Source organism: Prenolepis imparis, unplaced genomic scaffold (genome assembly GCF_030444845.1).
Source record: "Prenolepis imparis isolate NDT839.2.m4 unplaced genomic scaffold, iyPreImpa1.0 SCAF_11, whole genome shotgun sequence".
Lineage (NCBI taxonomy): Eukaryota > Metazoa > Arthropoda > Insecta > Hymenoptera > Formicidae > Prenolepis > Prenolepis imparis.
The window spans coordinates 13,441,245-13,454,738 of record NW_028141169.1 but is presented as its reverse complement, the minus strand read 5'-3'; the positions used below and the strand labels follow the sequence as shown (position 1 = coordinate 13,454,738).

At 27.0% G+C, this 13,494-nt stretch overlaps 1 protein-coding gene across 2 annotated transcripts; it reads left to right on the top strand.

Moving 5' to 3' along the window:
* Positions 1-6,514: 6,514 nt before the first annotated feature.
* On the top strand, positions 6,515-12,557 carry LOC145943012 (F-box only protein 21-like). Of its 2 annotated transcripts, none has more exons than XM_083050188.1 (9): positions 6,515-6,862; positions 8,542-8,703; positions 8,823-9,158; positions 9,251-9,677; positions 9,813-9,970; positions 10,129-10,264; positions 10,871-10,957; positions 11,187-11,469; positions 11,712-12,557. In XM_083050188.1, the coding sequence occupies exons 1-9, from the start codon at positions 6,705-6,707 to the stop codon at positions 11,870-11,872; spliced, it is 1,908 nt and encodes a 635-aa protein (XP_082906314.1). In that variant the 5' UTR covers positions 6,515-6,704; the 3' UTR covers positions 11,873-12,557. The 2 variants fall into 2 exon arrangements, with proteins under 2 accessions (XP_082906314.1, XP_082906313.1); XM_083050187.1 differs by having other exon boundaries at positions 11,700-12,557.
* Positions 12,558-13,494: the final 937 nt, after the last annotated feature.

Below are 13,494 nucleotides of genomic sequence, written 5' to 3'. Positions count from 1 at the left end.
ACTGCCCTACAGGTGGGACAGACTCATAAAAGAAAAACGTCACGTTTGTAATCAAACGAGCGCGAACTCATCGTAATCGACTCTGACTTGGTGCTCGGCAACTTCAATTGTAATTGTCACTAATATAATATAATGATAAGTCACTCTCACACAACGATTCATGGAAGGTGCTATCTGTCAAACATATGTAGAGACAATAATTTAATTCTTTAAATCTAAATCTATATGTATTCCTTCAACCCTTCTTATTTTGTTATAATTAATTAAATGAATTCAATTAGAACTAAAATAAAGAATGTCAAAATTATATTCATTTATTAGTTTGAATAAAAATAAGTCGTAACAAAAGATTTTAGTAGCCGTCCTTTAACATCCCTGTCTCTCTTCCACCCGCCCATGATCGCACTAGGTCCTATCCTGTGTAAAAGAGATTAAGTTCCCTTACCGAAAAAAAACCACCGAACGAATGCCCGAGATAAACAAGGTAAAAGTCGTTGACCTGTTATCGGGGCCGACAGTTCGTTCGAGTTGAAATCTGATAGATTTCGAGAAACATTTGTTACGTACGTCCTCCGTAAGGCCCATCCTTTCCACAGGCCAGGACGTAACAATCTATAAGCAGTAGATTTGCAGCAGATTTCATGCAAAGAAATGTCATTAGATTGCTTGCGTATTATGTAAGGGGTTTTTATATAAAATCTTATCTGCATAGAGACAGTCAGTAGCATTTATGCAAATATTTGTAAAAGCAAACTCATTTTCTTTGCATATGTATAATCTCGATATTGATACTATAATTTAATAAAAATAAAATAAAATTAATAAATTGTTTCGAACTTTTTGAAAAAATGTTTGAAGTTTCGTGGATGACATTTTTCAAAAAACTCGATACAATTTATTAATTTGTGCTAGAAAATGTATCGAAGTCTACGGAGGAATTTTTGAACAGCTTTTGTAAAGTTTTAAGCAGAATAAAGAACATTAAACATTTATTTTAATTTATGTCTTTTTACGAAAGCAATTTTTATCCTTTATAATTCTGAAACCATTCGGATTCGGACATATATTTATTAGATATTTTCAATTTATTTTTATATGCTAAAGTCGCTATATCAGATTTGGCACTGGGTTCAGAGACACACTGTTTATAACGTTTCGAATGTAGTTTTCTCTTAAAGAAACTTTCTCTTTTTTGGAAACGAAAAGATTTCTTAGAAATTCGAAGGGTCTCTCAGATAATAAACACCGTTTCGTATATATATATTTTATTATGTCTTTGACATAATAAGATAGCGTTATGGGGATGATAATAAATCAACAACTTTAAAGTTTGTCCTGTTTTCTAAATTTCTACAATGAAGTAAAAATGATGATTTATTTTTCAGACTCACTAACAATAAAATCTTTTCCATCATTTGTGTAAAATTGAAATATTGACAAATAAATTAGAATTATTTAAAATTTCGATATTTTTAGAGACGAATTTTATCATCCGCGTTCCATATGTGAGTAACATAACTTTGAGTATTGGGTAAAATGATGAAAGGCCAAATTAAGTTAGAATAAAAAATTAATTCAGTTGGAAATAATTTAAAATAAAAAATAATTATATAGGTCAGGGTTAGAATAAAAATCCAATAAAATGGATTATTCTTATAGATAAAAAATACATTGTCAAATATTTTCTACATTATTTTGTTATAGCTTTCAAAAAATGTCAGCCAATCATATGATACTGATAAACATTCTTTAATACAAATACGCTATCCAACATTATGAAAATGAACACACAATTTGTCTATTTAGAATGTTAGACTTTTTTATATTTAGTTACATTGTTTAGACACAAATGTTAAATTATTCTATATACATTTATATATTTTAATGTGGAAATATGCAGAAGTGTTATTCTCTGATTTTGATGATAATTTTTATAAAATATATGTAAATAAGAAACTAGAGTAAATTTTTATGTTTAAGTATTTCTCTCTCTCTCTCTCTCTCTCTCTCTCTCTCTCGCATATTTAGTGTTAAACTATTACTAGGAATTAACGATATATTTAAATGAATATTTACTATTATGTCCAGACTCACGGAAAGAAGAGTCAATGAGACATAACTATTTACCTCAAACAACGGCAGGTAGTCAGTGTTTGACCCAAAAATATACTTTACCTTAAACAGGTCAACAATCAGGAAGGTCGCTTTTATTCTATTTAGAAGGCAATTTGCTCGGTGGCCTCTTTTAAAAAAGAAAATTTAATCTTTATTATACGACGAGAACGAGGCCTAGTGCAATCTCGGAAAAAGAGAAAATGGAGCGGGTTTGTTATTAAATGATAATAATAAATTCATATAAAATCTAATTTATTCTGATATGAGATTTCAGTTAAAATGGTTACAGTAAATATAGATATATGTACATCTCTCTCTTCCTAATATAAATTTGGTTTATTTGGTAAATATGTATGTTTTCTTCAATCCGCGGTCGATTTTACGTAAGTACGGAAGTCATTAATCGGAATAAAGAGGGAGAGGATTTATTATTAAAGATAATTTTTAAGGTTTCGATTGGTTAATACATAACAAATATTTCATAAATAATAATTTAAATGAATTATGTGTGTGTGTTTTATAATTACTCATAGGACAGTAAGAGCTTTTCTATTTGGAGGGGGGATAATTTTTCCTCGGTTGACTCGTCGGCGGGATCGATGGTTTCAGAAAATTTTTCTGGTTCCTCAGGTTGTTCAAGGGGGAATTTGGAGGAGAGCCGTCGAGGACTATGATCGGGGCGAAATGAACCTGAAGGAATCACCATGTTTAGGCGAGGAAGGAGGAGGAGAGGTGATTCAGGGAAGGAGTTCGGCAAGTAACTACTCTGTGTGTTCGGTGTGCGTTATTAAAACTATTATTGTTGTCGCTATTATTGTCGTTGATACGGTCGCTGATCTGATTGCGATTTAATTGAGCGAGTTCTGCAGCAGCCCGAACCAGAGACTTCCTTATTCGCATATTCCGCCTTCCACGAGCTCCGTTTTTTCGTTGTCCACTGAGAGGAGATGAAGAATTAAAATCGATGGCGAGAGAATCTTTGTTATGAAATGATTCTTGGACTTTTCCTATTTTGACTATTTATATTTTATATTTTTATTATATCTCCGGAAAATAGCGGAGAGAAGAGAGTTACAGATTGGTTAAATCAACAATTAATAACAAACATTAATCGAAAGAAAAAGAAAAAAAAGGAAAACGCTTTTACGCTTCTAAGTCCAAGATTTATTTCGGAGAATCGATACAAGAGAATAAATAGGATTAGAAATTTTCAGTCTACTTACTATTTATTGTGCGATGAAAAAATATCAATGGATAAAATTGGAGGGTAGCTCTGGCCTGGTCTGGTCGTTGCTGTTTGGCTGATTGAAACTTCGCTCGGTTATTGCACAACATGATCACTGATGCATTTCACTCGATGCACTCGAAGATTCATGTGAGTGCGATAATTAGGCTAGTAGTGATGAGTAGCTCGAGCGAGACGTAAATATGTCGTTCCGCGGGAAAGTTCTCGCTTTTATATCCCGCTTCTTGGTTCACCCCCTCCGTTTCGTCTTCTCGATAGAATCCTGCGAATAAGAATTAGTAATCGCGTTTTTCGGTATTTTTTACTTATAAATTAAGAATTAAATAGGCTATAGGAGCCGTACGGGGATTTCGGTGCGTTGATTCCAACGAAATTTAATAAAATAAAATAACATTTTTTGTCACGTATATATATGTGTGTATGTATGTATGTATGTATGTATGTATGTATGTATGTATGTATGTATGTATGTACTTCCTTTTGTATGTTTCTTTCGTAAAATTTTCATTTTTTAAAAAATTTAAAATTTCATAAAAAATAAATCCCTTTATCGATTTTCGTCAAATTCAATACCAACCAACCTTTAATGATAATCTATTCATGTAAAAAAATGTAGACCGATATCTCAAAATTTATGGAAATTAGAGCAATCACGCCCTTTTTTTAAAAAATTCAAAATTTTATAAAAAAAGAACCACTTAGCCGATTCAAGCCAAATTCAATACCAACCAACCTTTATTGATAATCTATTTGTATAAAAAAATTTAACCCAATATCTCAAAATTTACGGAAGTTAGAGAAATCACGCCATTTTTTAAAAAAATTAAAATTGGATTAAAATCTAAAACACTTTATGAATTTTTCTAAAAATTACAGTAAATAAAAGTGTTGTACTACTTTACTTGTGTGCAAAATTAAAGCGCTGTAGCTCAAGCAGTTCTTGAATTATGGACGTTTGAAAAATCCGTAGATGGATACATACATACATACATACATACAGACATTTTGTAAAAATGTAATTTTTCGATGTTTTGGAACATTCTAAACACATTGGCATAGAAATCCGAAAAAAAAATTTTTTCACGAAAACAAAGCTTCCTCTATGAGGAAGCAATATCGATCACAATAAAATATAAAATATGTTTGATTAATTTTACTAAAAATCAGGGTTGGCATGTTTTAAACAATTTGTTTAAAACTGTTTGATTAAAACATGTTTAAAACAGTGGACACTGTTTTAAACATTTTTGTTTTAAACAGTTTTAAACTACTGTTTAAAACTGTTTAAAACATTGCAATTAAAACATATGATTATTTGAAAATGAAACTGTAAAGAAAAACAAAAACAAACAAAAACTAATAGACATGCAAAACTAATGTTGCAAAAAGGTTTTTGTTTTAATTTTTTTAGTTTTTTATCTATATTTATATGTAACATATAGATATAAAAATATAAATATAAATAATGAAATAAAAATAATAAGATAAGTATTATTTTAACAGAATATTTATTTTTGGATATTAAATATATTAAGTAACAATCAATATAATTGAATATATTAAAATCAATATAATTGAATATATTGAATATATTAAAATTGAATATATAAAAAACAATCAATATAATTGAAAATACTTATAAATTATAAAGCTATCTGCACAAACTATTAAAATCTAAATTATAACACATTGCATTTTACATTTTATCTATTGCAAATAATTAAATAATGTTATTCCTTTAACTAAAAAAATAATAAACATTTAAGTACGAAAAAATGAACGGTAACAATAACATATTGAAATTGGGAATTGCATTGCAGTCATTGCATATTGGGTATTTTTTTAATACCTACTTTTATAAATTTAATTAAAATTAATAACTCAAAATAAAATAAAGAATATATAATTTTATATATTAATAAAGAATTATTACTCAACTAACAAGAAACATGTCACAACTGTCCGGAACCGATTTGATTCTTCTTCAAATATGTTGTTAAATACACAAATCTAAAAGACACGTATTTTTTTATATGTGCGGATATTGAGTTTTAAGGGGTGAAACACCCCTTTAAAGAAAAACGGTATTTTTCTTTAGGATCGAATGTCTGGTAAACTATAAGAGAGTAGAAAAAAAAGACGTACAACAAATTTTAATGGCTTGAAGAGTACTTTAAAGTTATATAAACAAAATTTTTTTATTTTGAAAAAAAAATTAAGTGATGGGGGTATTTAAAAAAAAATAAAAATAAAAAAATTTTGTTTATATAACTTTAAAGTACTCTTCAAACCATTAAAATTTGTTATACGTCTTTTTTTTCTACCTCTTATAGTTTACCAGATATTCGATCCTAAAGAAAAATACCGTTTTTCTTTAAAGGGGTGTTTCACCCCTTAAAACTCAATATCCGCACATATAAAAAAATACGTGTCTTTTAGATTTGTGTATTTAACAACATATTTGAAGAAGAATCAAATCGGTTCCGGACAGTTGTGACATGTCCCTTGTAAGTCAAACGTTACAGTATTAACATTTTCTTTTAACGCAAGCCACCATGTTATCGGTTTAACATTTTTAATGGATTCCTCAGAAAAGACGCGAGTGGTCGAACATTACATTACGATTACGGTTACATTACATTACGATTACACAGATCAAAGCTATCAAGTGTTTTTTTTTGCTTGTTTAAAACATGTTTTTTTTGTTTAAAACATGTTTTTTTCTTACTTTACTTAAAAACACGTATAAAATAAAAAAAACATGTTTTAAACAAAAAAATCAATGTTTTTTATTTAAAATGAAAAAAATAAGTTTTTTGCCAACCCTGCTAAAAATATAGTAAAATTTACTAAAAGTATGGTAAAATTAATGAAACATATTTTTAAAATTCTTCCCATACCATATTGCCCCACGATTACCATGATTTTCAGGGTTAATTCTAAGAGGAAATTCTCTCTGTATACGTGAAGCTTAGGCCGGTATTCATAGTCGGATTTAGTCTTAATAGAGGCCTTAAGTTAAGGCCTTGAAAGGCTATGCGGCCATTTGATTAGCCTGCTGCTCTAAGCCCTAAAGTGTGACGCAATTTCCGGCTAAAAATGTAACATGATTTCGGTTCTATGCTCCATGCTTTATTCAGGACTATATGTTGATGGATGAAGAACGTCTGTAAAGTACACATAAAATACGCACATGTGCTCTCTGCAATCGACGGAGACATAAGAATAGTATTTCGCAATAGATTGATGTGCTTTCAAAAGCAGTGAATTAATTACGCAAATAGTTTGATTATTATAATATATATTATTTTCTTGTGTTTTTTTTATATTGATTATTTTCGTAATGGCAACGATAAAGTGCTTACCAGACGAGGTGATAGAAATCATTCTTGGTTACAATGATGTCAGCATTGAGGATATTAATAACTTTAGATGCGTGTGGAAGCAATTACATTCAACAGCTAAATATGTCGAGAGTTGGGAAAGAATATTTTTTCACAGGTAATTCATCTTTTTGTTCGTCATCTTTTTGCATTAATCGCAGAATCTATTATTTATGCAAAAAATATATTTTACTAATATAATAAAATAAAATAAATAAAAAATATTAAAAATAAATAACGTAATAAAACAGATAAAAAAATCTATAATCAATATAATTTATAATAATCAATAAAAAAAGTAGGAAAACATATAGAGAAAATAAAGAGAAAGCAGGTATCTTTAAAACATTTCTTTCAATTGTTCAATTTATTCAACACAATTTAATTTAATGAAATTTGTTTTCTTTAATAATTGAAATTTTTTTGAAATCAACTCTGCTTGCACCCTCGTTTCTACGCCTTGGCCTTTTCATTATTCAATTTTCCTATCCATTTTCATAATATAAAAAAAAAATTATAATATTATGTAATATAAACATAATATATATCATGTAATATAATAAAATATAATAAAATAATAAAAAAATAATATATTAAAAATGATTAATTTTGCATTTTTATTTTATTAATTTAATTATATTCTTGAATGTTTTAATTATTTTTATTTTATTAATTTAATTATTTAATTAATTAATTTGTTAAACTATACTGTTTGGTAAATACAGAATATAAATAAATAATACAATTGTATAAGATTATAAATTAAATACAGCTTTGCCCACTGTGTATTTGCTATTATATATTCTTATTGTTAGTGTAAAATTTAATTATAATTTAAAACTAAATATTATATATTTTATATTTTTTACATTAAAATATTGATATTTTGACAAATTCTTTAAGTATGTAGGTACAATTTATAAAATGGATTGCTCTAAAAATGATTGATGCAATAGCACTGTTTAATGTGACTTTAAAAAGCTTATTAAAATATTTTCTATTTCAATTTCAGATGCTTCGCTTTCTGCAAAGAAATTTTATGATATGCAGTATAAGAAAAGTTTTAAAAATTAAAAATTTAAATCTTTAAAAAAATTTTAATCTTTTTTTAAATAGAAATATTAAAAATTGTTTATTTAACCAGATAATTAAAATTTGAATATTGTGGTAACTAGACGGTTCCGCACATTCTATTTATATATGTGTCATTCAATTACATTTAGTAAGTGCCACATGCAAGTTAAATTTTATCACATTCGGGCCTGAGTTAAGAATACGAAGGAATAGGAAGTCTTACAATATATTATTATAATAAAAAAGGATAATATATATTATATAAATTAGTAATTTTGCACTATTATTTTATTAATTTAAATATTTCATTTAATTATTGTACTATTTATATTTTGTAAATGTAATTATTTTTTAAAATTATTTTATTAATTTAATTGATAACTATATCTGTGTTACAAATATAGAATAAAAAATTAAATAATATATTATAGTTACATAATAAAGGCTATAATGTTAATATAATTTTCTCCATATTGTATATTTATTGTTTAAAATATTTCATTACAATTTAAAATTAAAGATATATTATATATTTTAAATTCTCTGTATTAAAACAAAAATATTTATAATTTAACTATATTTTTTAATTTTTTAAATATTATGTAATATATCACATTAAATTTAAAAAATTTATTACTCTAAAAATGTATTATTTATGCAATAACATTGTTTAGTATACTTTTCAACAGTTTATTAAAATATTTTCTATTATGTTATTTTCAGATGGCCTTCTGCGAAGAAAGTTTATGAGGAACAGTATAAGGAAAATGAAAAAAAAGACTCTGAAGAGAACGAACAAAAGGATGAGAAAAACTTATTGTTAGACTTTGTAGAAATAGGCATAAATTGTGCGATGAAATTATGGGATTATGTGTCTCAAATTATGTAATATATTATGTTAAATTTGAAAAATTGTATTGCTCTGAAAATGTATTACTTATGCAATAACATTGTTTAGTATGATTTTCAACAGTTTATTAAAATATTTTCTATTTCATTTTCAGATGGCCTTTTGCGAAGAAAGTTTATGAGGAGCAGTATAAGGAACATGACAAGGATTCTGAAGAGAACGAACAAAATAATGAAAAAATCTTAGACTTTATAGAAACAGGCATAAATTATGCGAGGGAATTACGGAATTATGTGTCTCAAATCATTCATAAACATTATTATAACAATGAATCAATCGATAATTTAATACTATTTGAAGACGTATTTCATTTAGATCAACAACAACATTTAAGATATAACATTGATAAGATAATTAATGAACCTGAAAATTTCATAAAATACTGTTTCTTCATTGATGAGATTAATTACTTGCTTACACAATCTCCACAGTAAGATTCTCAATATATATTATATATTATAATAATATTAATTTCATAGACTAATATATTTATTGACCAGTTAAAATATGTAAATTTTTCAGAAGAATTGGTTGCGATCTAACTGAAAGATATTGCAATCAAAAACTTTTTCACTACATGAAGCAACATTCGATGAAAAAGAAGTTGAATAGATATCCTGACGAGCTTTTGGAACGAATTGCTACTCTTATGGCACAAGCGGTACAACCCGAAAAGAATGTATTTTACTCGTGTGTAAAAGCATCGCTGGATAATATCGCTCTAGAAGTATTGAATTGCCTCAGAGAAAAACATCCCGATCATTCGATATTCTCGACATCCGCTGAAATTTTTTCCTATTGGAAAAACAATAATATTGACGATAATCATTGGAACGAAGTGGAAGGAACCCAGATTATGGATACACTCGAGAAATATATATTTGACGAATTAAACTTCCAACCATGCAGATTGGAGAACAGAAATGTGATAAACATGTGTATAGATATTGTAAGTTATTGTAGACAGATTATAACATGTTATAATTACAGCTTATTTTATGCTGTGAGCATGGCCATATATTTGTTACATATTAGAAATATTCTCGCTCTAATTTTAGTTTCTGTATTATAATATCTGGTACAGGTCTTAAAATATAGATGTGGCCAAGAAATAATTTTATTAATAATATATGAGAGCGTGGCCAGAAGACTTGGTCTACGTTGCGATTTAATAATACAAATGCAAACTAGACTGGAAATAGAAACAAGACCTCTCGTTAATATATTTTGGAAACCAAAACAGTAGGTATAATAAATAATTTTTGATAGGTACAATAAATATATTTAAGAAACCAAAATAGTAGATATAATAATTATATTTTGAAATATTTGAAATTTTCGGCATTTCTTTTATTATATACACACATATATATGTAGTATAATGTTCATATTGTTCACAGTGCCACGAAGAGTTCAGAAAATGTAAGATATCTGAACATAATTTCTGAAAAATTTTCGCATGTGAATCAATTATCACTAATTGAAGACTGGAGATTTTTAAAATGTAATAAACCCTATAAAATAGAAGCTGCAAAGGTTGGCTATTATTGATATATGATTTTTATCACTAATTAATGTACTTGTAATTTTGGCATAAATCACGAAATACGCTTTATACTAAAGCTTTTTTATAAAAAATTGTCTAAAAATAGGCAAATTTTAAACAGTTATAACTTTGTTTTAAAAATTGATCATTTTCTCCTCAATCCTCGATAACTTGATAGGAAAAAAATTTAAATTTTCAGTAAAGGTTTTACAAGAAAAACTTCAGATTTTAACGCAAAAAAGAATCAATTTTTTCAAATCTTTTTTGTACATGCGACACGTCCACAAAATGAGAAGAAAATTTTCCATTTTTGTTAATTCGTAATTTTCTGCGTGTAAAAAATGCTAGAATTGAAGAAAGTGTAAAACATAGCTGTGACTGTTTTCAAAAGTAGAGATTTCAAATAAAAAAAATTTTTTTTAAATTAAATTATTTATTTTTTAAAGTTGTTTAAGATTAGCCTATTTTTTAAACAATTTTTTATTCCTCAATTATTTTGAGGTATATATAGGTAAAAAGAATTATACAGTCTCTTATTTTTGTAATCAGAGCTCTGTTCACATCTATTTTTTGCTTATGTTCAATCCTTTTTTCAGCTGTGGGAAGTTATTAAATATCTATATATATTTCCACAAATACCTGACGCACCTTATCAGGTTATTTCAAATAATTATAGAAACACGGTAAGACGTAGGATTTGTTAGCACTATACACATGCTGTGTATTAAAATAAAATATTAATAAAAAATAATCTCTATATAAGATTTCTTTCTGATTACATGTACAATTATATACGAATTATAATTTATCTTTTTAATTAACTAGCTGTATTTTAACTTGTTATAAAAATCTACATATTTTGAAATTACTTGACAAGAAAGATTAATCCAAATCTGATTTTATACTTTTCAGTCTAACTTTTATGTTAAAAGAATAGAGCAGTTTAATACAAGACCAGAAGGCGTGAAATTTGCGGTTGGTATGATCGTAAGATGTCAATTAACAAATTGTGCCGGAGTGATAGTCGGATGGCATCGAAACGGAGATAAAGAAAATATGTGGTTTATAGATAGTTTTTGGAAGTATAATATAAACACACAAATGTATTTTAGGCACTGTAATTTTTATAATACTAGGCAACAAACCCATTACATAATTCTTACGGAAAGAGATGAATTGTGTTACATTGGCGAAGGTATATGAATATCATTTGACGCGTGTCTTTATTTAAAACTATATTTATTCATTTTACGAACTGTCATTGTACACGATATAAAATAATATTTTATTTTATCTTGATTTATTTTAAATTCCCCTTTTTAAATTAATTACTATTTATTATTAGTTTTACAATTTATTATTATTTTACTTATTATCTTATTTTATATATTATTTTGTTTATCATTGTTATCACAATTTTTTCAGACCGTATTTCAGACCGTATAACTTTAACAACGCCAAAATGGATCGATAATAGCGAAATAGGTCGCTATTTTTGTAAATTCAAAGGCACGCATTACGTACCAAATCAAATGCTGGCAAGACATTATCCGCATGACGCTGCTATCTGCGAGACCAAGACAACAATATCAGAATAATTATCAGAATTAAGATTATATTAAACATATATCATATAAGAAGCTATTATAATAAGATACGTATAATTTTTCATGTTAATTATTACATTGAATAAAATTAAAATTATAACTGTAAAATATTACAGTTGTATGACAAACACTTTTTTCTTAAATATATTTTTTTTAAGTATTTTACGCGAGTATTTTTTATTTAAAAAATGTTGTCATATAAAGATACTTACAAGTAACACTACCCACTCGTCGATTTTTTTGAAACTTTGTACACATGTAGTACTTCGAGAAACATTTGATCCGTCTTTTCTATTTTGGCCTATAAAGTGTTCTAAGGATAAAAATCACCCTCGGATTATCGAGCTATATTACAATATTGTTTAGGGAAGTGGTTATTTTGAAATAAAAAAAAATATCCGTTTTATAAATCGGCTACGCTTTATCGAATCGTAATATTTTCAACCTCCAGTTCCGGCCAGAAATGAGTGATTAAGACCGAAAGTGATTTTTTTAAAATGGAACTTAAATTTTATTATTACAGATTCAGATTCTATGCAAAAAAAGATGAAACTCTTTGTATCAAACATTTTTTCAAAAAATGTCATCTATGACTTTCAAATAAATTTAAAATGAATTTGGACAGGCCCATAACCAGGGGAGGGGGCATTGCCCCCGCCTCTCTTAGCGACTTTATTTGCCCCCCCCCCCCATCAGTTAGATAGGCAATTGTCTGTATAGAAAACATTTACTTGATTGTTATTTTATATTATGATATTTTTTATAAAATATTGTATCGATATTTAAATAATAAAAAATAATGTATTTTGTGCATTGGGGAAGAGAGTTTTTGAGACTGTTCCACTTAGGATTTTATTTGCCCCGTCTAACATAACGGGCTGGTTACGGATCTGAATTTTGGTGAAAAAAAGATTTTGCACTTAATCTATATGAACTTGGGGGGCATTTTAAGAATAATATTTTTAGATACGCATTCAATAACGTTCGTATCCGTTTGTATCTTTGATTTTGTTTGTATCCCAAAGGGTTGAATCAAACTGCATTAAAAAAATTACGGTATCTCAAAGTGGGGTGCTGACGAATGTTTCAATCCTTAATAACTTGCAACCCTTTGGGATACAAATAAAATCAAAGATACAAACGGGTACAAACGAAGCGTTATCGAATGCGTATCTAAAAAATTTTCTTAAAGTGCCAAGTTCACATAGGCATAGTGCAAAAACTTTTTTTCACCAAAACTCATGATATGTAATGAGTGAAAGAGAAATATATTACATTTTTATATTCTACCTTTAATATATATATACATATTCTATTATTACAATAATTTTAAGAATTATATAGCAATTTATTATTAAAGGACATATACTTTTGTTTAGTTAATTAATATAATTTTTTTAACTATACATATATACAGCTAATTTGAACTGAAAAATAATTTCTTTTTTGGCAGAGTTTCAATATTCGCGCTAAGTATTTTTTATTCTCTTTTTGTATATATATTTTGTATATATCTATTAAAAATCTCAAAGTTTTACTTTAATTTCTTTAGCACTCTGTATACATAGCAATGGAATTTGGCAACTTTGTTAAAAAATTAAAATGGAGAATTA

What these genes read in the sequence shown, in the direction of transcription:
- LOC145943012 (XM_083050187.1), top strand. Translation starts at nt 6,705, where the DNA reads ATGGCAACGATAAAGTGCTTACCAGACGAGGTGATAGAAATCATTCTT. An exon ending in TTGCTTACACAATCTCCACA is followed by an intron (nt 9,159 to 9,250) that starts GTAAGATTCTCA and finishes TAAATTTTTCAG; the next exon opens with AAGAATTGGTTGCGATCTAA. An exon ending in ATAAAATAGAAGCTGCAAAG is followed by an intron (nt 10,265 to 10,870) that starts GTTGGCTATTAT and finishes TCCTTTTTTCAG; the next exon opens with CTGTGGGAAGTTATTAAATA.